General features: G+C 44.2%; 1 protein-coding gene across 1 annotated transcript in view; it reads right to left on the bottom strand.

The window, feature by feature from the left end:
- Positions 1-26,019, bottom strand: part of SLC25A24 (solute carrier family 25 member 24) — a 253,836-nt gene that overhangs the window by 37,009 nt on the left and 190,808 nt on the right. The window contains exon 9 of the mRNA XM_069232406.1: positions 944-1,094. Coding sequence (XP_069088507.1) covers positions 944-1,094 — 151 coding nt within the window. The remainder of the gene's footprint in view (positions 1-943; positions 1,095-26,019) is intronic.

Genomic DNA, 26,019 nt, shown 5'->3' with positions numbered 1-26,019 from the left:
TGTTTGGTTCCTTTTTTGAGCCACCTGAATCTATTTGAAGATAACAGTGTATGAGGAATAACTCACAAGCTAACAAAACTGTAAAAATGTCTTGTCCCTGGACTAAGTTAACTGCTTCATGATTACACCATTCACTCAAACCAAGGAACTCAGGTTGGTATAGGAGATCATTACCATAAATGTGTCACCAAATATCCAAAAAAGCAACAGGAATACACTGACAACTGAACAGCTGACTAGTGATATGATGCCACCGGTAACACCTTCACTGATTCGTGGCTTTTCGTCAAAACAACCGTGCTCTAATTGTGAAAGAGTCTGCTCTACGTTGCAAAGGCTGTTGTATTTTACAGAGAAGGCTATCTGTATCATCATTTCTGGGAACAATTTCGGTGATCAGGCATTAAATTATTTATGAAGAAAACCTGAGATTTAGACAATCTCTAAATAAGCCTCGTTTTTTGTTTTGTTAGCCTTAAATCAGATGAGTAAAATAATTGTGGTCCTGAAACATAATGGGAAGGTGACCTATTTTATACTGTATCCTGAGTCACACTATGGGCATGAGAATAGTCTGCATCTCCGGTATATGATGTGATTCTCTTATTTCATTTTAAAGCAATGTGCTAATGGGTGACGTGGGCATCTGGAAATCCCCACCACCAAACATAATGTCTAGCATCTGCTATCATTACTGGTACCCAAAACCTGGATCATGATTTTCAGGCTCTCTATCTGGCACTATGGCTTCAACTAATGTAAAAGTGATTCATTCATATAACCAGTGATCATTTTAGAAACCAACCTTAGATCTGCCGCTAGTGGACTGAACTTGGGCTCTCCTAGTGCTGAGGTCAATGACCCAGCTGCAGACTACAGCACTAATTGCATTCAAATTTAATGATACCAAAGAAACATGTTCTTTACTGGCCTGAAGACTCACCTTGAGCTTGCATACGTGTTCTGATTAGAGCAAGCGGGTAACTTGCTAGCTGACCACAGGTACTTGAGATAGTTCCACACGCCAATAATACCAGCACTCCAGGATTAGGAGAGTCTGTTGCATATTTATTTAGCCAAGCATTTTTAAGAGTCTGCAAAGAAAGTAGGTCAAGAATGGTTAAACAATCCTCTACTTTAGGATAGCATACAATGGGTTGACATGCAACCCAGCTCTATGTTAACAACAGTTGTACTCTATATGACTGTCTCTGCACTAGTCAGAAATGAAGAAATCATTAACTCCGCAGGATAAAGAAGAGACTGGCATATCCACGTAACTTTTACATCACAGTTCATATCTTTAAAACAAAGACCTGACTTCATTTCCAACTTCTAATGCACTCCCATTTTTTTAATGTTTTCCCATTGTTAACTCTACTGCTACTTTGGTTGTAACAGTTGTAGTTGAGGAGCAGTTTCCTTCATGGTATTTGTGAGGATACACTTTTGTTCTTCTTTCATACCTGCCCCTCGAACGTCCCATTCACATCCAGAAGCTCTAAAAGCTGAAAGTGGGACACTTTTTTGTTTAGTTTTCTTATTCCACAATTGAACATAAATATCAACTCTAGTCCCACTCACTCTTGTCTTCCAGTCTATGCACATTCCATCTGTGAATGTAATATATTAAAGGCAGACTAAATACTAGTTTGATAATGTGTGCAAAATTAATTACAAACATCTTTACCCAGAACGTCTCCAGTAAGGGTATTTCTTATACTTGAGCCTAATATAACAATGCTTAAGCAGAAGTACTTCTATACATTTATCTATGTAGAGATCTGTAAAGAGCAGGCATGCACGCCTTTAATGCCTCTTGGCACACAGTCCACATGATAAGCATACACCTGTAAATTCCACAGACTGAATTTTAGGATACTGTCAGCACACGAGGTTTCGGTCATTTTCCTGAACTTGAGAAGGGTCCCTTAATCTCTAACTGACTAAGGAACTTTGTTCGAGAGGGTGGTCCCTTGAAAACGAACCATCTTATCACGTAATGAAATCAAAGCATTCACAAAGATGAGGCGGAGGTGTTAGGACTTTTCACAAAGCAAAATATTAGACGTTCTGTAAGAACAGTGAGCAGTATTGACACATATGATTTATGATAAGGTGACTGATAAGCGATTACTTGAGAGTCAAAAGAAAAGGCACTGCAGGAAATACTAGTTACAAGTGAAAATGTACAAAACTCGTATAAAAGATGATAATTTGCCCACAGATTACCCAATGATAATTTGGCTAATGTAATTTACCATTGTAAGAAGGTAGTACATATTCCAAAATAAGTAACAAAATACATTTCTTTAGTACTGATAATGCTAGGTCCAGATGAGCAAAGAATTTTCATGCTTAAAAATGTTCATTGTGAGTATGACACATCAAGTAGCATATAAAAGTATCCTAAGATTTTGGAAGCGCACGAAATTCGCTGTAACAAGACCCCGAGCCCTAAGGCAGCTTTGGAACAGCTTGATTTAACATAATTTTTAAATAATGTTAAATTATTAGGTCATTCTTTATTGAACTATATTCTGATTAGATGAAGAATTGCCCAGAGCAACTCACTTACTGATAACCCTTATTTTGTGTTTTCAAATCTTTTTCTTCCTTTCTCAGTACGCCTTGAGCATGAGTTTATGTTGTCAGGCAATTATGGCTGGCTGAGTAATTCTAGTTTCTCATTACATAATGTTACTATTAAATCAGGATAACCTGATCGCATACTACTTTATACTTTTATCAAATTTAACACTGTTCATACCATGGCATTCATTTCAAACATGTTGATGTCACTCATTGTTACACCGAACCATTGTGAATGCTTGTTAGACATTAAATGTATTTGTTTTAAACCAGGAAATGAAACATTTTGTAACATTATCTCTCTTCTGTATTTAGTTGTCTCAGAAATACCCCATTACGTTGTTTTATTCTCACCAGTCATATGCAATTATTGTAAACTCTTTCAAATTCTCCAAAATACAAACAGCACTAAGGAAACTGTTACTTACCCTGCAAGCATCTGTTTGTGGCAAGTAGGGCTGTAGATTCACATGCTTTGCATACTACTGCCATCTAGTGTTGGGTCCGGATGTGTGCAAGTTCTTCGTAGAATAAGTCTTTCGAGTCACAAGGTAGAATGACTCCTCCTCCTGGTAATAATGTGTATGGGCATCAACTCCATTATTAGATCTTTTTTTACAGCAGGCGGGTGAGAATGGAGTACAAGGTTATTGTAAGTAAAGAAATGTCCAAATATATACACAAAGTAAACTGCAACTGCCACAGCTGTCCGGGGAGGAGAGTGGGAGCATGTGAATCTACAGCACTACATGCCATGAACAGATGCTTACAGAGTAACATTTTCCAATTGAGGCATGTGTGGCTGTAGATACACATGCATTAGATAGACTGTAAAGCAGTCCTCCTCCGAAGGGGTAGTTAAACCTGTGGGTGTTGAAGTTGTCTGGAAAAGAGTACATAGGACTTCCTGACCTACATTAGCTTGTTGGCATGCAAGAACATTCACACAGTAATGTTTAGTAGCATGTGGTGTAGACCATGTAGCTTCTTTGCACGTCAGCTATTGGGATGTTTCCCAGGGAAGTCACAGATGCTTCTTTCTCCCTAGTAGAGTGTGCTCTAGGAGATGTAGGTAGTGTTCTTTTGGCTTTAGCCTAATATGTTTGGATGCACTTATCTATCCATCTGGCAATACCTGATTTGGATTTAGGCTTTCCTTTATGAAGTGGTGAAAAAGCAGCAAATTGTTGTTTAGTGTTTTTTCAAAGCTTTAGTTCTATCAATACAGAACATAAGGACTCTTAACTTCCAATATGTGGAGAGCCATCTCACAACTGATTCTGGTTGAGGGGAAAAACGGCAACAACTGATTGAGTTGAATCAACTTTTGGTACAAATGTAGGGTTGGTGCGGAGGACCACCCTGTATCTGTGGTGCTGGAAGAAAGGTTCTTCCAAAATTAATGCCTGGAGCTCACTAACAGGTCTAAGTGAGGTAATGGCAATTAAAAATGCCACCTTCCAAGAGAGATATTGAGGGGGAGGGGCAGGTACAGAGGGGCTCGAATGGGGAGCCCCTGGGTTATGCAAGAAGAATGTTAAGATTCCTTGAAAGTGCAGGTGGGACCCGTGGTGCAATTACTCCCTTAAGCCCTTCCATGAAGGTTTTAATGACCGGTATTTTCAATAGAGATAGCTGTTGCCTATTTAGTAGCTAATGCAGCGAGGTGCAATTTTATGGTTGTAAATGCTAACCCCGACAGTTGAAAATGAAACAGGCAACAGAATGGTCTGTACAGTGGCACTGAAAGGGTCAATTTGTTTTGAATGTCAATAACAAACAACCATCTTCCATTTAGCCGCGTAGCATGCCAGAGTGGTGGGTCCATGGGTTTCTTTAGGAATGGCCAGACATTCAGCTGTTAGATTCAGGTAACCACATTCTATGACCTCAGGAGCTTAATCGCCAGGTTGAGAGCCTTGGGATCTGGGTACTTGATTTCTTCATAGTTCTGAGTAAGAAGGTGCAGCCAGTTGGGAAGCTTCTTGTGGAGGACTACATAGAGGTCCAATAATGTGAACCACAGTTGATGGATCTATATGGGAGCCACTAGTATCAGAGTGGGAGATGTTTGCCTGAGCTGCCGAACCAGAAATGTAAGGAGAGAGAGAGTGGGAAAATCATAGGCAAATATCCCTGACCAACTCATCCATATTGCACTGCCCTTGGATAATCGGTGTGGGAACCTGGACACGAAGTTTGGCGTTTTCTGCGGTTACAAAGAGTTCTATTTAACAGAACCCCCTTCTGTTAAAGTATGGAAGAGGGACTTAGGGGTGTAGTTCCCAGTCTTGGACTTGTTGCTGCATCCTGCTGAGGTCTGGAAAGTCATCTGTTCCTGTAAGTTATTTCGCTAATAGGTGGATGTTGTGATGTAGAGCCCATCTCCAATTTATCTGAGATGTGTCAGATAATTGTGGAGAACGTGTCCCTCCCTGTTTCTGTAAATAATACATTACTGTTATATTGTCTGCACAGACTAGGGCAGCCTTGCCATTCAGGTGAGGTAGGAATGCTTTCAATACTAGGTGAACACCTTGATACTCTAGCTAGTTGATGTGGAGACCCAAGTGTTTGGTGTCCCAGAGACCCTGCACTGTGCAATTCTGCAAGTGTGCAAACCATCCCATGACTGATGTGTCCACTGTGATAGTGATGTGGGGACTAGGGTCGTGGAAACGTCTCCCTCGTAATAGATTGCTGGTGTTCCACCTCTACAGAGTGAGGAGTGCGGTGGTCTATCAACACTAGATCTTCTAATTGACCTCGTAATTGAGATCACTGTCGAGCTAGACATTCCTATAACAAACACATGTGTAGTTGAGCCTGGTGTATCATGCCATGCAGGAGGCCATCATACCTAGGAGATGCAGGAGTGTCCTCATTAGGAGTTGTTAATTTGTCTGAAATTGGATTAACAATGTCTGGAAACTCTGGATTCTTGCAGGTTTGGGCTAGGTTAATCCTATTTGTATGTTTAGATTAGCTCCTAGGTACGGTTGAACCTGCGAAGGTTGACAGTGAGATTTTGTGATATTGATGGTGAACCCTAATTGGCGCAGTAGACGTTTTGTAACCAGAGTGTGTTATTGGCACTGCTGATGTGAGCTGGCATTGACAAGTCAATTGTCTAGATACGGAAATAAGTAAACGTTTTGTCCGCGTAGATAGGCTGCTACCACCGTTAAGCATTTGGTGAATACCTGAGTTGCAGTATCCACCCGAAAGGACTTTGAACTGATAATGTTTTCCACCCAGCAAAAACCTGAAATATTAGTGATGAGGTGGGTGTATTGGTATGTGAAAAAAGGTGTCTTCAAGATCTAGTGTAACTATAAAGTTCCCTTGTTAGAGAAATTGAATCATGTCTTCTAAGGTGACCATGTGGAGTGTTCTGACCTGATGTACTCGTTTAGGGGTCTGAGGTCTAGAATTTGTTGTCACAATCCATCTTTTTTGGACATTAGGAAATATAGAATATATCCCTGAACCCTGCTGACGTGCAGGGAATGGGTTATTTAGCTACTTTGAGAAGAAAAGCTTGCACTTCCTTTTTGAGCAATGTCTGATGTTCTGGTGATAGCTTGCGAGTACAAGGTTGAATGCTGGGAGGTGTGGTAATGAGCTCCAGACAACAGCCATATTGGATAATGTCCAACATCCACTGGTCTGATGTAACTGCTTGCCATGTGGGTAGGAAATTTTCTAAGCGTCCCGACAGGTGTTGTATGGTCAGCGGTAAGATGGGAAAGTTATTGTTTCATGGAGGGTGTTGATCTGCGTGGGGAAGCACCCGTACCTCTGACTTTGGCATTTGAAGGAGCCATGGAAATAAACTTTGTGGGAGGTAGTTTGACCTTGATTACGTTTGTAGGAAGTGGAGGTGTCAGAAGAAGTTGCTTTGGAACCTCCACGGTAATGGGGACGTCGAAGGGAGCCATGTGTGGTTGATGCCTGGAGGGCTCCCATAGTGTTCGCTGTCTCAGTATCCTTTGTTATTTTTTTCTAAGGTTTGGTCTACTTGGGGGCCAAACATATGTTTTGTTGAACAGCATATTAAGGACATTCTGTTGCACCTCTGGTTCAAAATCAGAAATACATAGCCATGCATGACGTCTGAGAAAGATACTGGTATTGATACCACTGGCTGCAGTGTCAGCAGAGTCTAAGACACAGCGTATTGTAGTGTTAGAAATAAACTTGCCTTCAGAGACCAGTTGTTTTCCTCATTTTTAGTGCTCCTCTGGGAAATATTGGAGGAGGTTCTCCATTTCATATCAGTGAGCACCGCCGTAATGGGTGTTGGAGATGAAATTAAATATGAAGAAATTACGCTACATCAGAAGAAAACAATATAAATTTGTATGTGGTGAAAGAGGAGTGTAGGCCTAAACTTTGTGTTGATGTGAGAGCGGTGAAGAGTTCACTTGAAGAGAGAATGCCTTACCAACAAGGTCGTAGATAAAGGAAAACCTTTAAAGTTTTAATCACACAAGCACATATTCGGTTGTCTTAGTAAATTGAAAGCATGACTGGAGAATGCGAGCAGGAGATTGAATTAGCATAGGGTACGCAAAAACTGATTTAAGAGATCCTGGGAGTAGAGTGATAAAGCACACACATTAATACACATGCATTCAACAGTAGTGAATGGTTAGTTTGTTAAGCATTGTTAGAACTGCAATAAAGAATGTGTAAGGAATAGGTTAAAAGTTCAGGGACATCAGTAATGTGATTTTGCAACGAGAATGTAATTGCTAAATTTACTGATTAACCTTTCTGTATCGTTCAATTTACCATATAAGTGGCTGCCTGTGAAGCAGCAAATTGAGACCAGCTGTTAACCTGTATGCAATAGTAAAGTCGTGGTTTACCTTGCCAATAGGAGTCCTGTCTTTTTTATCTTAAGTTTCCCCACAACACAGGCCAGTAGGCCCACTGAATTGGCAATCTGCCAAAGATTGGCGGATTGAGCTGCCACTCTCTTCCCTGCCGCATTGATGCACTTACTTTCTTTACCAGGTGGTGGGGCATCACTGCTAGTTTGGGAAATGGTGCGCTCACGTGCAGTGGTAACGGCATGCGAGTCTGGTGGTAACTGGCCCCTGATGTGTATGGGATCAGATGGCAAGGCATTATCCTTTTATCTACACTGGGGCCATAATTCTATCCCTGACCCGGTCTTTAAAAATGTCCTAGGTGTGTCCAAGCATGCATTTTAGTATAGAGAGATGCTGTGTAGCCCTGAGTGGTGGAAAGGGTTTCAAATAAAAAAAAGCCCTCTTCTAAAGGCTCTTCATGGAGCTGAATGTCGTGATATGCCACCTCATTGTCTATAAGCTCCTGATACAATGCTGGATGATGAGGAGAGGGACTGGCAGGATACAGATCTGGGTCCATACCCCCTGGAGAATCAATGTCATAATTGTCCCAGGGGTCGGTATGTGGTGGTGTTCCAAAGACGTGGTGGAGAAGGTGAGGCTGGTGGAGGAGATGATGAGGGTGCTGGAAGAGGCAAAGCGCTGGTGGCATTGTTCGATTTCTTCTGGTGTTTTGTTGGTACTGGTGAGTCCAGAGGCTCCTGGAAGCAGGAGTAGGAGCCGAGGCCGTGGCAAGGATCTGACCGGTGTGAGGCTGGACGTGAACTGTCTTTTGTTTGGCATCCAGTTGTTCTTGGAGTCTATGGAGAATGGGCACCACTTGCTTGCCGAAATCGGACTTGGAAGTCAGTTTTGAAGATTTCGGCTCTGACCCAGTTTTCGGTTTCAGCAACGAAGAGCTGCTCAACATCAAAGCAGTGGACAGCGTTGATGATGGTCGGCTCAGCACCGAGGGCCGGGTGACCAAGGAAGTGGTTGATGCCAAAGGCTTCAGCTTTGGTTGGTGTTTCAGCACCAAGCCCGAGGGAGGAGCATTCAATCCAGTTACTTGGTGCAGACCATGACCAGAAGGCAACAGTGGACCAAGGGCCTCTGTCTGTTTCACCAGAGGAGCCAAGCTTTTTTAGGGTGATCGGTGCAGTGTTGAGTGACAGGGGGTACAATACACAAGGTTTGCAGAGCTGGAATTTCAAGGTCGACCTTGGGGTCAGAGTGAGAACTGCCCTCAATGGAGAACGCCTGCTCTTCTGTAGCCGATGGTTGCCGGCGTTCCTGTTGGACTTCGACGTCTTCATGTCTCAAGATATCTGGAGTTTCCTCTATACCGCCTAGGGCATTTCAGGCTGACACGCTCAGTGGGCTCAAAGAGTCTCTTTAGGTCAGAAGGAGAGGAAGGCCTCACAGTCCGCTTCTCTGGGTTCAGGAGAGAAATACAGGTTACAGACTTGGTGTAGAACTGTTTGTGGATACTTCGCATGACAGCAAGGGTTGTAACGAAATGGAGATTGTTCTACTGAACTTGAAGAAGCTGAAGATAGGCCCCAAAGGGTGAGGCCCATTAGGGACCGTGGTCGAATCGAAGCAACTCGATTGGCGAAGGGATATACAAGGTGAAGAGTGGAAAATGCAATCAAAACAATACCGGCAAAGGGAATAGTGTTGCACAAACCGAAAAGAGCATCATGTCAGTGTCAAATGGGAGCACAAGCACACACGTCTGAACCAGAGGGTGGAAAGAAAACAATCTAACAATGGAGTCAATGCCCATCCATATGCACGCTATGCATATTACTAGACGAGGAGTCACTCTACCTCATGACTCAAAAGACTTATTCGAAGAAAAACAACTTGCACGCATCCAAACAACACTAGATGGCAGGAGTATGCAAAGCATGTGTATCTACAGCCACACATGCCTCGAAAATTAATTTTCAAGTGATCAGCATTTTTTTGAAGTTCTACTTTGAGCAGGCACAAATATGCATCACCTTATTATCAAAGAAGACCACTGTTATTATTAAGTAATCACTTACTCTCCTGCATAGGATCTTCAAAATATTATAAACATTAAAACAGAAGTGCCAGCAGTATCCTATTGAAGATGCTCTGAGCGCAGCTTACTGATCATTATGAATAGAAACAATCTGGGTACAAGTTTAAGAGTCTGTCTAAAGACTAATAAAAGGAAAAAGTATGGATCCGTCTACAAATGTTTTTGAAAAATGTAGCAGCATAGCCTGAAGATGTCAGGAAAGTATGTGTTGCAAAGTCAATAGTTATGTGAAGTACTGTTTCATCTCTGCACTGCATACAAAGGTTACGGCTAGGACATTTAGTTGTAGTAAAATTGTAGAAATAAAATGTTATAGAAGAAATGAAGGTACTAGAAAAAGACATTAAAAAAGAAGGGTGTCATTTTTATATGTGTTAAAGCACTCCCCGCTGAACATTATAAGGATATTGCAAGCCACAACGTAATCCTGTGACAATATCAAACGTCAGATCTCCAAAGTGACTTGCAATAGTCTTTTAATTTAAGTTAGAAGGTATTTTAGCCTTATAATAAGTGTTCGCACTCTCAGTCACCCCATGTAACCACTTACATCTTTGGTGTCTTGTTCCTTCTCATGATAAGATAGTGTAGCAACCGAAATGAAGAATATAACAGGAAATTGTAGTGCAAAGCAAAATTCTCTGAGAAGCAGGTACTACTTTGTTGCAAAAACTATAAGAATCAGTTTAATGTAATTCAGATTTTATACGCTGTAGATCACAATGAGCAGAATTACGTTTTTTTTCCTGTTCTGAATTATAGAGTGCAAAAAATAAACATGTTGCTATAAAGTTTGCCTTGGTGTCGAATATTAGTCAGTTTAGAAAAGCAGATTATAAGACAGAATTTTTTTTAAACTGCAGTTATAATGATGCTCCGTGATCTGCCTTTCACCTTGGCTGCTGAGAGTCAGCAGCCATTATGATGTCAAAACACAAATATAATAAGTTCAGTTTAGCAGCTACATCAGTTTGATATCAGAGATGACTGGATATGGCACAACACTACTGTAATAAAGAAATTAGAGAGAGCATTTTATACTGAGACTGCAGGCACCGATTTATTGTGTTGAAGTACTTGTATGAAATTGGGTTAGTGGCAGAGGAGGGTAGTAGCCTCACTCAGGCAACAACCACAATCCTTGTCATAGTAAATCACAAAAGTCACTAAGTTAACCTATGCTTAACCCTCTGGTAGCTTGGTACAGAAGAGGTCGGACTTAACTTCAAGGCAATGTGTTAAGTATGTATGCAGCACACCAACAGTTATAAAGTGAAAACACACATAAGAAAAATCCCAAACCTATATAATAAAATATAGTAAATTCTAATAAATAAAATTAAACCACAAAGAAGTAAATCCAGTCAGTAGAACTGTTATGAATTTTTTTATGTTTTTAGAGAAAAATAGGGCCTAAAAGATCAAAGCACCAACCAGGGACATCTGGTCACAAGAACTTGCGTCAAAATCAAAAGTTAAGGCCAACCACAATACATGGGTGGGGTAGAAGGGGTGGACTGGGCCCAGTCTTAGCTAACCTTTAGGCTAAGAAGAAATTTTAGAAAAGGAAGAGCAGGTTGTGGTCGTCGATAGTGTGCTGGTCGCCGTCAAGCCCGGTGAAGGTTTCTTCCTTCAGACTGAAATTTTCTGGAGCTTGGATTTACCCAGTGGGACATGGCTACAGGCTGTAATCGAAGAGAGATCCACAAGGCTGGGTACCTTCACAAGGAGGTTCAGCTGAATAGGGTTTGCTGCTGCAGAGAACAATGGAGTGGGAGCTCTGGTGAAGTTAATCCCACTGGCAATGCACCTTCGTCAGATCGGTGAGTCCCACATTTTGATTTCTGGTAGGAGGAGGGCAATCTAGTACCACACAAGGGTGCAGGACCTGAAGGTGGGGGCAACACTTCGGGTCTAGGGTTTACAAGCAGCTGTAGGCAGATAATTTGCAGGGTCTCCGGAGCTTGGTGTGTCCCAGTACCTCACAAAGGAAGCAAGTCAGCTAGCCCTTGGTGTCACTCTGGTGGTCCTGGGTTCAGGGAGTAGATACAATCTTTCTTCCTTCAGGCTGCAGGGCAGTCCTTCCACCAAAATGACAGTCCTTCCAGTAGATGAACAGCAGTGCAGTCCTCCTATTGAGTCTGAGGTTCAGAAAATATCTGGGGGGCTAGATTTTGTGTGTGTGTCCTGTCCTAGCCCCACATCAGGCTCTGGAAATTGATGTTCTTCCCCTGTCAAGGCTCTAAAATGTCTGGAGGGACAAGAGTCTGGTCTCAGGTTCCTTTTCATTTGGAGGAGGCAAAGCCCATTGAAGTATAAGTGTGGCAGAGCACGGCTCCACCTCCAGACATCCTGGCAGGGTGGCCCATCCTGTCACACCTACTGCCCTATGTGTCATTGTCTGGGAAAAGTACCCAAACTCCAATAGCAGAGCCATTCACTGTCATGTGACAAATGACACTGGCAGAAGGCACAAATAGTTGGGGCAAGTTAATGCCAACTTTCAAAAAGAAGCATTTTCAGAACTGTGACTTAAGATCTAACCTTACCCTTGAGGAGCATTTTAAATTACAGTTAATCTGAGTCTAAGTAGCACATCCCTATCTGTTTCTAATCCAAATTTAGCACTTACTAAAAGTAATAACATAAATTAGTGTTACTTAATATGAGAGATGGGCCTTACAGTAGTGAAAAACTGCTTCAGGAGTGACCTATAAGTAAAAAAAGAAGGTTTATGCCCGGCAAAAGTTTATTTTGCCAGGTTTGAATGGCAGTTGAAAACTGCACTACAGACTGCTGGGGAGGGCTCAGACATGTTTTAAACTGCTACTTTAGTGGGTGACACTGTCGCGTAGGCTCTCATTGTTCTAATGAGACTACTGGATTTTGAGCAGCAAGATCGTCCACAGTGTGGGGGACGAAGTCTGACCCACGGCAGGTGACACTTGTCGCTCCTAATCCAGGCTTTGCTCTGGCTAACTAGCAGTGCCTCATCTCTTCCGAAAGGTAGAGATGATTGGGCAGCCGAGCGCATGACATATTTGTACTTCTCAGGGAAGTCGTGGTCACTCAGGTCACATCCGGTTCTCTCATTCACAATTACGTCTCATATATAAATGACAATAAAAGCAGTATAAGTTTTAAAGACTGGTTTAATAAAACAACTGCATTTTAGATAGCAAAATGTGAGCTGCAATAACCAGAACTACACAGCACAACAATATTAAAATGGTGACGTTGAGAGTGAAGCCTAAGAATAATCCTATCACAGTGCCACTAGAATCGATGGAATATTCCCTATCTAAATCATATTTCGAGCACAGCATGTTAAGCTCTAATGCTGCCTTTCATGTTCCCCCGGGAGGACATCAACCCTCATACCTGAGCAAAGGCCTGTAATCTGCGTCAGCATCTGCAGCGAAGCATTCAGCATACATTTGTGGTTCCCTGGCTGGAATCTCCCTCTTGACGTGAAATGGGACTAGAAAGCGTTTTATAATTAACCCAGCAGATGTTCTAAGAAAATGTCCCTACTTAAGGATGTGTATTTTCTATGAATGTTGGAGACTAAACTTCTACCACGTTTACCTGCAATGTACCAGACCGTAGCCTTGACTGAAGCACAGTGTGATCAAGAATGCGTTGTTTGAGAACACAATGCTGAACTAAGCAAAACAGTTAGATAGAAGAAATTAAAACAAGACCGTAAAACTGGTTATTGTAAAAATAACAATGCGAAGCTAAATAAAATGTATCTAGGTCAAGGTGCACAGCGGCCTAATGTATTGAACTAACGTGCATGGAGCTATAACTAAAATGGCTACACAACAACACAATGTGTGCTGCAGGCCCACTAGTAGCATTTAATTTTAAAGTCCTGGGTACATGCAGTATCATTTGCTAGTGAGTTACCAGTAAATGAAATGTGCCAAATGGGTGTGGGGCAATTTTACCATGTTTTAAGCACTGGTAAGCAATGGTAATGTGCACAAAGACCTAACGCCAACAAAAAAATAGTTCAGCAAAATAAGAGTGGTGAAGGCAAACAGTTTAGGGGACTACCACCCAAGGGTGTCAGGTCTAACAGTACTTAACGAAATATATAAAGTAAACTTACATTTTCAAAAGCAACACAGAAGTCAGTGGGGACCTTAATAAAATTAGCACAATCCAACAAAGGGGACAGGAGTTTATAAACTACAGCAGATGTTTGCAAATGTGCCTGGAAGCATGTGCATCATTCCAGCAATTAAGAGTACAACAAGATAATGAAAGAGAGAAGTCCCTTTTCTGTAGGTCACCAGTAAAGAGTTGGCACATCAGTCAATAAGACCAGATGGCGTACAAGGACTGCCATGCTAAGCAGCAAAGGCAGATGTGAGAGCAAACAGGTTGACGAATTAAAAGGATATTCCCCCTTAATATACTATTTAAAATGTAAATGTGTTAGCAGTATTTATGGTTTAATATGTTCTATAAGGCATACATGGTGCAATGAAACATTTTCAACAGATGTGGAAAAATCAGACGTGTGGCCATTTAACACTAGATGACTCAAATGCAAAACATGTAAAAGTGGTATGGGAATTAGGGGAAGCCCGCTTAGTAAAAATAGAAATTTAAGAACCCAATTTTGAAGTAATTCAGAGGTAAGATTATACCTTTTCTTTTCCTTAGGTTACTTCTTTTCATTTTGTGATTTTACAATAATTTACATAAATTTTCATTACATATTCGACATTGATGCAATGACTTAGGTCATATTTTTGTACTTAACCTTAGTGTACGAGGCAATTTAGAAATATCAAATATTTATCAGTGGGTTCTAAACAAACAAACATCCCAGAGTTTGTGCTGAATTCAGAGTATGCCAATTTCTCTCCGAGGGAAATGAAAATATATGAAGGGTTCATTAAAACTAAAATTGATAGTCTCCCTAAAATTCCAACATAATTAGAAACACTGTTTATGCAACAGTTATAAAAGACAGACTACTACCAGAAGGAAAAAAGACTGCACAAGTGTCATATTCAACATTTCAGCCTCTGGAAAACACACCTGAGGGCTTTGTATGATAAGTTGCCTATAGAGGTGTCGGAAACTGCACCCTTGTTTGCAGTACTGCAACCCCCCACCCACCGGCCGTCCCCCCTCTTTTTGCTGGATATCTGATGCCAAATTGTGTTTTGGGATCCTCCTAACCAGGCACCAGCACCTGTGTCCTTTCCCTAAAACTGTACCATTGTTCCACAATTGGCACACCCCTGTCCCACAGCTAATTCCCTTGTAAAAGGTACGAGTGGAACCAAGGGCCCTGTGACTAGGCAGGGTCTCTAAGGGCTGCTGCATGTATTGTGCCCCCTTAAGGGAACCCTCACCAAACACATGCACACTGTCAATACAGTTTGTGTGCAATGGTGGGGAGAAAAAGACAAAAGTCAACATGGCACCCCTTTCAGTGTGCCATGCACACAATCCACTGCCTTTGACATAGGTAAGTCCCCCCTTTAGCAGTCATTACAGTCCTAAGGCAGGGTGCACTATACCACAGGTGAGGGAACAGCTGCATGAGCAGTATGCCCTAACAGTGTCTACGTCCATTCTTAGACATTATAAGTGCAGTGTGGCCTTTCTGAGTACATGGGCTGGGAGTTTGTCATTACGAACTTCACAGGTCCATGATGGCTTCACTGAAGTCTGGAAAGTTTGGTATCAAACATCTCAGCACAATTAACCCACACGGATGCCAGTGCTGGATTTATTGAAAAATTCACCCATAGGGCATCTTAGAGATGTCCCCTGTATTTTACCCAATCCTTTAGTGAAGGACTGACCAGTCTTCCTCTAAGAGATATGTTTCTGACCCCATGGGGTGAGAGCCTTTGTGCTCTCTGAGGCCAGAAACAAAGCCGCACTGAGTGGATGTGCTTCACACCTCCCTCCCCCCTGCAGGAACTGTAACACTTGGTGGTGAGCCTCAAAGGCTCAGGCCTCCTGTTACTGTGCCACAGGACACACCAGAAGTCTGAATAAAAATCCTTTGTAACCTCACTGGTTGTGGCACAAAACATAACTTCAAAACAATAACAGAGAAAAGTGCCCTGCCATTCAGAAAAGGCTACTGTTATCCATTAGCTAATCACTCCGAAGTGTGTCCTGTAAGCCCACAGGGTTTGGTGCTAATTTTATCTAGTGAACTGCTTTCAAATGTAGTTTGTTACTGTGTACAGAGTATAATTTTCCTACGGATAGGCCAGATTTACATTAGATATTTGCAATTTTACAGCATCGATAAGACCTAAGGGGTATCAGAGTGCTTTATACGACAACAGTAACCTTTAGAGTTGCCACCTCAGCTGTTTTTTACTGGCCTGGCCAGCGTTTTTTTTTTATTGACGCCAGCAACAAATGGTGGCAACGCTGGTTACCATATAAACAGTCTACAATAAGACAAATTCATGAATTACAAAAAGTTTATATTCAAGGAGGTTAACAGAGTAACAAAAGAACATGTAAGATAACAGTATCAGTATCTGTTAATGTGACTTCGATTATGTCTGTATTACTTAGGAGTTGAGAGTTAAAATTCAAGACATTAATCTGTCCACAACTGCTAGTTACATTGTCTTTGAAGAAAAACAAGGAACTAGCCCACACCTAACAAGCCCAGCACGCCTTGCGGTGTTTCATGAGAGAATTAAGAAAGCAGAGACTGGTGTAGCCTGCTACTTTCCAGGACTGTCACCAGACTCAAGATGGTTGCCTCCTGTGGAGTGTCTGTTGGCAATTTATAGCCCTTTGAATGCCCACAAATATGTTCTTTCATTAGGGTAGGCTCCTCAATATGACATCTGAAATTTGGGGTGTCCATATGCTAAGACTGTTGCCCATTTCATTAGATCCATCAACCAACCCCCCCAGCGTCACTCACTGAGCTTGATGTTGGCCATACATGGACCCAAGTCAGCCACGTGGAGATGTGTCCCTTTTCCTCTGGTGCTCCAATCAGCACTAGGAGCAGCAAGTTTGCTGTAGTGCAGCCAGGGAGCACAGGTTAAATGGTTATCTGTCCGTGTCACCAGGGAGGTAAATGGAACCATTTTCCTGATTGCGACTAAAAGTTTATTTCCACAATTAAAAGCAGAAAAATGATATGAACTACAGAAATGATATAACTTGCTCAAAAGTTATTTTTACTTTTATCTGCGGTAACGTTCAGGGGTGAAAGTGGATTTTTTGGGGAGCGTGGCCTAACCTAGCATGGAGTGAGACGTCGGATTCTGGCTCTCCTGCCCCATCTACCTACCCAAGTGCCATCCAAAGCACTGAGGGAGCGACGGACCCGGACACCTTGTTATAAATTGATCTCAAGTCCTGCATTAAAGATATTAGGAGAGAGGTATCTGAAATCGGAGAAAGGGCAGGTGGCCTGGGACAGAGTGGATGACAGATCTGAGGACCAAGAGATGCTATGGCAGCGAGTGGCCACTCTGCAACTCCAACAACTTGAGCAGCAAGCTAGACAGGAAGACCTGGAGAACCAGAGCCGCCACATCAACATCTGCATTCGGGGGATATCAAAGGGGGCAGAAGGGGACAGTGGAGTTCACAGCATCACTCCCAGATGCCCCCACCTGCCACCCCAAATCAGGCTCATAGGGTGTCATCTGCCCCGGGCAGACCGAACACTTCCCCTGACATCCTAACAAGAGTCTACTTTTTACAGAGAAGGAGGCTATCCTCCCTGCAGCATGAAAAAAAGCTGATCTAGACTTCATGGGGGCACACAATTCACGTGTACCAGGACCTCTTGCCCACTAGTCTATGCCATAGACAGGAATTCAAGCCCATTACAGACCGACTGCAAAGGACTGCAAAGCCTGGGCACCAAGTACCAATGGGAGTATTCCTTTGCACTTATCTTTGAGTGGGAGCAGGATAGACGCTCCTTGCTGAAGCCCAAAAACGATTCAACTTCACTCCTACAGCGGAAAGTGACTCCTCCATGGAAACCGGGGAACCCACAAGGGACGGTCGGAGGCCAGCCTAGACTGCCGTCAAACCTATAGGTCCGGGAACCTGATAAGCGGTTGCATCAATACAGGAAGCAAAGCAAAATATCATTCAACATCTCAGTAACATGGGGTGCTCGCCTTCACCAATGCATTCCAACTCTGGCTCCCCCTGATTTGACCCTCATGTACCAGCGACTCTGTTTTGTGCTCTGCTCATTAAGCACTTCCACCATGAGACACAGAACGTTTGCAATGGTGCAGATACGGGGGCCTGAGAGGCCTTCAATGAAGTCTCCTACAGTTATAACTTGCACTACTCTCCATGGACAACCCTGCGCTATGTCTCCACCAAGGGTGACACCTTTAGACAGACGCAGGTGCCCCTACACAGGTCTCAGAGGGCAACAAGCCTTTATGTTGGGCCCTGTTGTTCTTTTATTGTTATGGCTATATTTTCTAATAATCATCCTTTTTTGCAGGGCTACTGTTCATATGTTCTATTGTGGCTACGGAAGGCCTCTCTGCCATGCTTTGCTTCATGTCCTATAGTGGGGGGTAAAAAAATCAACCCACAAACTACCCAGCGACATAGGTCTGAACTGCTATCAATTATCTAGCAGCATCAGCTTAAGCTTCCACATCTTGGGTCTAAATGTCTCTTATTAATGGGACCAAAGTAATCTCCCTAAACATACGCAGCTTTAACTCCCCCGCTAAATGTAAACAGGTTTGGGATTATATTCTCCACCTGGACCCTGATATAGTTCTCCTACAGGAGGCCCACCTACGGGGGATAGAGAAATCTCAAATGAACCACTCCTGATATCCCATTCGACACTGGGCATGCATGGACGCCAAAACGTCTGGAGTGGGCATACTGTGTAAAGCGTCCTTTGGCCCTCACATTATTTAAGTGGTGTGCAGCACTTATGGCTGCTTCCTCACACTACACCTCTGCCAGAGGCAACAACGCCTCACGCTCCTTAACCTCTAGCCCCAAACACTTCGTAAGATGCTTACATTTGCCGAATCCATGGAGAACAACTGAAGGGGGTGGAGGGTGACATAGTTGTGGGAAGAGACATCAACTTAGTATAGGACCCTACTCGTCAGACCTCCACATACCAAGGCTTGGGAGCAATGTCAACACACCTAAAAAGAGCGATCCAAGACTTAGGCCTTATTCATGCTTGGGGCTACCAATACCCGGAATTACTCTTTCTACTCTCACATGCACACAAAATATTCACATATTGATTATGTCTTTAGCACACCCACCCTAGTTCACCACCAAAAAGTCTGGTATTTCTATATCTGATCACGCCCGCATTGCAGTGATTTGGACCCCTTCCGGGGGTGACGCAGGGAAATCGGCAACCTGGCACTTTCTGCTGCGTCTTCTGCGTGACCCTGCGGATGTGTGAGAGATTCACAAAAGGATCATTGATTACTTTACTCACTGCACTGTGCAAACCGCCTCCACTCACACTCTGTGGGATGGCTTTAAGGCCACTATCCGGGGAGTGATCATGTTTGTGGCCACAGCAAGGGGTTGGAGGCTCAATTAGTGGAATCTATCCTAGCTTCTGACATCAAAACTCTAGGACAGCAAAACAAGACACACCCCACATGGCCCAATAAGTAACAACTCACCATTCTCCAGGGCTAACTATGGGCTCACAGGACGAGTAGAGCAGAGCGAGTCCTACTAACGCCTAAACAACACTTTTATGAAGGGGGTAATTAAACAAGACCTCTATTGGTGCGCAGATTGAGACAAACACAAGCGAAAGCCCACACTGGGAAACTTTGACTGCAATCGGGGCATGGGTGACCACAGAGAGCGACAAATGTGGAGAATTCCACACTTTTTAATCAAGCTCTCTATACTCTAGAAGACATCACACAAACACTAATCGAGGACTACTTTGCTGCATGTGAATGGGAACCACTACAACCCTGTCATGCAGCTGAATTGGACGCTCCCATCACGTTTGAGGAGGTAAGTGGAGTCCTGCAGGCTCTCCCATTTGGAAATGTTCAATGACCGGATGGCCTCCTGACCAGCATACATAGATTATTCCTCTCCGAACTTGGGGAACATCTCCTCCATCTATTTAACTATTTAACACACAACACTGTCTTGACCCCTCTATGGAGTTGACAGATATCTCCCTAGTTCTCCAGATGATCTTATAATTGCCTCAGAGACACCAAAGGATGAGGAAAACTATCCAGTGTGGATGAAGCAGCGGCTCAGTTGGGAGTGGACTGCACTGGAATGCCTTGCCCCACTGGGGAAATCTGAGAACCAAAACAGAAAATGGCTGTAGGCTTTGGGACTGGGGTGAGGCATTACAATCTTGCCAGTAGTGAAGTACCCTTGGATGTTATGAAATCCAAATTCATCCAAATCAGAGTTTTTGGCACAAAAGCTAAAGGCTTCGACTGACCTTCAATAACACTGTATCAAACTTCAAGGAAACCTGTCTGGCTTCTGCATCTTGCCCGGACCCACTGGAAGAAAGGAGAGCCCAAAAAGTAACAAAGTTCCACAATAAAAACTTTGACCTGTGAGGCCAGCACGACTTACCCCAAATCCTTTCTCTAACTTCGATTGGCCTCAAATCTCACCACAGTCTTAGCTTAGTTCAAGTACTGACTTTAATAAGCTCTTTGCTATTTTTCACTTTAGAAAATAAAATACATACAAAAGACTCCCTTCATAGGTTTTAACCAGTATTAGGTAATTTTGCTTATAAAATTGTTCATGATATTTCTAAGTTGGTTTTATTATACAATTCTTTGGTATTCGTCCCTTTAAACTGGTTTGATACTGCTTGAACCTTTCATGTACTTCACTGGGAAATCTCCTGCTTGCTTGTGCCACAGCTGCCGGGGGTTCAGCAAAGATTCTGAGTTAACTCTGTTTTAGCCTAACAGGACTGTGTTTTATTAGACTTGTAGGGTCACGCATTCTAAGCTAGTAACCTAATTTCTGAAAAAGGACTTCTCCCGAGATGCAAAGCAATAATATAGAAGATTTATTTTTCTGTAATTATTAAATGTAAGCCTATAACAGCTTGAAGTGAGCGGTTGTACTGGCTCACATTGGATCTAAGAATTACACTTAAGGGGCGTGGCCAAGATGGCGACCGGTTCGGAAGCTCGGTGAACTGCTCCATACCAAGCCACAAGCAATCCTACCTAATACGACATGGAATTGGGTGAGCATGAAGCAGCACTGAGACTGGCAGACCGGGAGCAGCATCCACAGCATGATAACGCGTGGGCGCTGCCTAGAATCAGACATCTTAGCCTGGGGGATCCAGTGCCTTGTGAGAAGGCTGCGGGGTGGAGGCCACGCCAGAACCTGCGGTGTGGAAAGCGGTCCCCTGTGCCCGGTCAGAAAAATGAGCAGGCAAGAGTCGGGACCCTGCGGCTGAGTGGAGTAGGCTGGTAGGGCTTCCTGGGCGGTCCCCGCGGAGACCGAATGGAGATTAGCCACGCGGAGAAGGTTGTGCTGGCAGCTGTGATGTGTGCAGTGGCCCCAGTCTCCAGAGGTGAGAGTGAGAAGAAGGAGCTGGCAGGCAGCAGGGCCGGGCGGCCGAGGGGGGTGAGCCTGTGATGCCCCCTGGGCTGATAATTACAATGGCCAAGTGAGAATCGCTAGAGGCCCCAGCACAGGTAAAGGAAACGGAACCAGCAGCGAGGGGAGCAGTCACAGGCCCAGGACGCCGGGGAAGGCCGGTGATCAGCTGGTGTTCATCCCAGTTGATGACAGGAAGACAGGCAACCCACGAAGAGCGGAGAGTGAGTCTGGGGACTGCCAGCAAATGAGGACACGAAGGAAGCAGCCAGTAATCCGAAACGCAGGGCCCCCAGGAGTCGCTGCGAGGGGCCCAGGCTCTCGCTAGCCCGATGGAACAGGCGAGGTGCTAGAGGTCTTGCGTGGCCCTTGAAGAGACGGCGGGGGATGTAGATGTGGCTACACCAGGAGGACCGGACAAGACGTAGGGGTGCATAGGTCCCCCCCCCGAGAAGTGCAGCAGACACCTGTAAATGGAGCAGGCCCCCCCAAATCCCAAGCAAAGGAGGTGAGGACGACAAGGCCAGATGGGCAGGAGAGGCCAGAGGGATGAACAAAGAGCGAGCAAAGCTCCAGTGGGTGGATGAGCGGCGAAGTGGCCACAGAATGGAAGACCGAGGGCATGCTGGGGGGACTAGAGAGCAACCACCCTCCCAGAAAGAGACCCTGAGGGAGAGGGTGAATTCTTAAGGAGGAATATCCGGATTGGTACTATGAGACTGGGGAGCGATGGACGAGTAGTGAAGGGACATTTCCCTACTTTGGCCTACAGAGTGAACAACTACCAGTACAAAGGACAGGGGGAAAGCGAAACAACAGGGACAGATCTCATACAGGTAAGAGGTTTGGAATCCTCTGACAGCGCCGCCAGTTACAGTGCCAAGATGACGAGGGAGAGGGACCAGCAATCAGTCCGCCAGGGGAAACTAGATAAATATGCCAGAGTGGTAGTTTTACCAGCAGAGGAAGCAACGCTGCGGCCAATACAGACTCGACACGATAATGTGATGCTACTACAAGCAATACAGACCTCACGAACAGCCTTGGAGGAAGGGCTGGGAGAGGTAAAGTCTGAGGTCATCCTCCTTTGCCAGGACTTGCAAAATGTGGCAGAAAGGGTCACTGAGGCCAGAGTTTCAGAGCTCGAAGACACAGTACAGACACTTGGGGAAGAGATATCAGACATCTGCTCGGTCTCCAAGGACATGGTGTAGAGGCTGAAAGATGCAGAAAACAGGGCAAAGTGGAATAATCTGCGTGTCGTGGGGTTCCCTGAAGGGGTGGAGGGCAAAAACATGCAACATTTCTTGGAGAAATGGCTTGCACGAACGTTTCCTAAAGACAAATTCTCACCTTGCTTTGTGGTTGAGTGGGCCCATCGGACATTGAGCAACAAGCCGCCACCAGGGACTGCTCCCCGACCAATCATAGCGAGATTCTTAAATTATCAAGATAGAGACTTCATCCTCTCAGAAGCCAGGAAAATGAAAGAAGTCCACTACGACAATGCCTTAATCCAAATATTTCCTGACTACATGTGAGGAGTCCAGTGCTAAAGAAGCACATTTGATGCGGTCAAAGCAAAACTAAGGGCACTCCAGCTGCAATATATGCTATTATTCCCGGACAGATTAAAAGTCTTGCATCAAAGCAAGGCCCACTTCTTTCAAACTCCGAGGAGGCATGGGAGTGGTGGGAACACCCCCCCACCTGCCCCCCCCAAAGAAACAGCCCACAGGCTAACGACGGCATGATTGGACGAAGCCCCAGGGGAAATTTGCCTCGGAGGCAACAGCATCCATCCATGAACAAAGGTCAGCCACCCGTGAAACAAAAAGAGGTGCCCGTCTCAGTCGCTGAGGAGACCCACCAGGTCCACGTCTGACTCGGAAGAGGAACACTCTAGCAACATAAAAAGAAGAAAAATCGCTACTAAATCATTTCCCACATCCAGAGATTTCCCCAACACCTAGCAAGAAGGTGCAGAGGATTCCTGACATCCTTTGGCAGTGGGCATAGACAATCTTGAGGAAACAGCAATGGGAAAAGAGACTTCACCACAAGGACACATATCCAATGAACTTGAGAGATAGCTAATCACCGAAACACCACAAACAACTAAGAGGCACAGATGGAGGTAAAAAACCTGAAAAACTGTCAGACACTGCTGAGTGAACAAATACGCAGTGCCACTGATGCACTCACACTCCTGAGTGCCAAGTTCTGCGGCGCTTCGCCCACTGGTTGGTCAACGTTGTAAGTTACAGGGACACTGAAGAGGGGAGGGGGGAAAACGACAGACCTCGCTGATCTCTGTAGAGCGGTTATAATGTTTTGTGATAGTCGTGCTCACAGGGGTATCTGAGGGGTGAGATGCTACAAGTTGAGTTAAGTAGGGCATAGAACGAATCCCAGACACAGGAACAAGGTGAAAAAAGATACCCACTTTGGGCCCGAAGTTGTAGGTTAGACAACTATAATAATGGCTATAGATACAGCAGGAGACAACTATACATACACAGTGCTGTCTTGGAATGTAAACGGTCTCGGCAGTAAGGTGAAACGGGGTCTGGTCGCAGCCTACATTAAGAGCAATAAACCCAACATAGTTATGCTCCAAGAAACGCACCTGAGGGGTACACACTGCAGCTTTCTAGGCAGGTGTGATGCTATTAATTGTGTTTGACCAATGACTTTGTGTTTCACCACTGTGCATATTAGTTGCTCAGTGTTCACCAATAGCACATTATATGTTTTGTTCAGTTTAGCTGCCTATTGTCTTTGACATGGCATTATCCATTACATTCTGTATTCAGTTTAGCTGCCTATTGGCTTTGACATGACATTACATTTGATATTTAGGTTAGCTGCCAATTGGCTTTAACGTGGGGTTAGACATTGCAGTTGAGACATCGCAGATGAGCTGTGTTTTTCCAAGCTGTGTTTTTCCACAAGATAGACCAAACTGTGTTCTTCACACCAGACCTTAGCTGATAAGAGCACGTAGATTTTGTGTTTACCTCGCAATCCAGTCTGAGAGCGAGTGAGCTCGGGAGAATTGGCCACCCTCCAAGTTTCTTCGGTTCTCACACTGAGTTTGCTTTTAAGAATGACTCTGGACTACAGCAGAGGTAGATTGAATCTGCTTGACTTCAGACAGGAACTGAGACGTCATTTGCCTGTCTCCCGTTTGGGTAGAAAATTCCTTTCTTGCAGTTGAACGGAGTCATCAACTTGAAGACCCAGAAAGATGAAGCTGAATATAGGCCCTAATTTGACAGCCTTGCCCTACGGTGACTAATTCTGACTTTTATGCTTTGCTTTGAAGTTATGCTATAATATAATCACATGTATTTGCTGTCTACATTGTAACTGAGAAGTACTTTGATATATTTTGCTTTCATTGCTGTGACTACTTTTGAACGTGTGCTTCCAATCTACTAATTTTGTCTCTCAGGAACCCTATAGTGAAGTAATAATAACAATAAATGTCTTCTTTAAACTCAGAAGTGCATTCCAGAGAGGTTCTGTAAGCTCGGTTATGAGATAAGAGCAGGAAAGCAGAACAGCAGGGGTGCAAACACGCTGCTGGCCCATGCAGGATTAATTTCGGGCTCCCGAGGGGTGGCAATACTGATAAGGAAACCTCCCCCATTTACGGTACAGACACTCTGGAGAGATCCCAATGGTACATACGTATCCGTCAGGGGGAGGTGGAAGAGACGGGAGGTAACAGTAGCAAACGTCTATGCACCACCTCGCCTCCAACACCAAACATATGCATAGATCACAAGGATCCTTTTAGAATCCAAGACGGCCCTCTACCTCACCGGGGGGGATTTTATTGATGGGATAGACCCAGACATGGATCGCTCAGGTCCCCCACCTTCCTACTTGAGTGCGCCCCCTTGGAGGAATGGGCAGGAACTTTGGGGTTGGCAGACCTCTGGCGACGTGGTCATCCAGATACCAGACAATACTCATACTGCTCAGGGGCACAGCAAGTTTTTTCTCAACGTGACTATATACTAGCTCCCGCGAGCGAAGGGAGGGAGGTCATGGAAGCGAAATACTTAGCAAGAGGGTTGTCGGACCACTCCCCCTTATGGCTAGCAATAGGATTCCGGCCCAGATGGAAGAGGGACTGCGGGAGACTGAGTGCACGGGAATTGAAAGATGACAGGGTAGCCCAGGAACTCAAGACGGAGACCAAGTTACACTGGACTAAGTGACACCTACAATCACAGTTTGGGAAGCCTAAAAGACAGTGCTTAGGGACATAACCTACAACATAATTGCGCACAAAAAGAAAAGGGATAGATAGGAAATGGAGTCCCTGGAATCCCAGCTACTAGAACGGGAAGGGAGGTTGCTGACAAACAAAGAACCCATCATCCTCTGTAAAATTTTGACCCTCAGTAAGGAATATCAGGCATTAGCAGAGGGGAGGCAAAAGCCTTGGCACTGGCTGCACAGCACCACCTATATGAGGCAAGGGCTAGGGCAAGCAAACTGCTGGCATGGCTAAGCAGTAGGGAGAGGGAGGCATGATGGGTAGCCAAAACTAGAGGGATGGGAACCGTAACTCACACCTCTGATCAAGGAATAGTAGCGGAATTCGCTTAATTCCATGAGGACTTGTACCAGCCGCGTAAGCTTGCCGATGTAGCCCAAATTAGGGACTACCTAAATGAAGTGCAACTCCCACAACTGCCCCAGAAGGCACGAGATTTGCTGAAGAGGGAGCTGGACTTATTAGAAATCAGAGATGTAATAGGGAAACTGAAGTCTGGGAAAACGCACGGACCCAATGGGCTCCCTTTAGAACTTTTTAAAAAGAACACAGACATCATGAGTCTGCACCTTTTCCACATGTATAATGAGGCTAAG

This window comes from Pleurodeles waltl, chromosome 4_2 (assembly GCF_031143425.1).
Source record: "Pleurodeles waltl isolate 20211129_DDA chromosome 4_2, aPleWal1.hap1.20221129, whole genome shotgun sequence".
NCBI classification, from domain to species: domain Eukaryota; kingdom Metazoa; phylum Chordata; class Amphibia; order Caudata; family Salamandridae; genus Pleurodeles; species Pleurodeles waltl.
The sequence above is the reverse complement of the archived record's forward strand: the minus strand, read 5'-3'. Positions and strand labels throughout refer to the sequence as shown.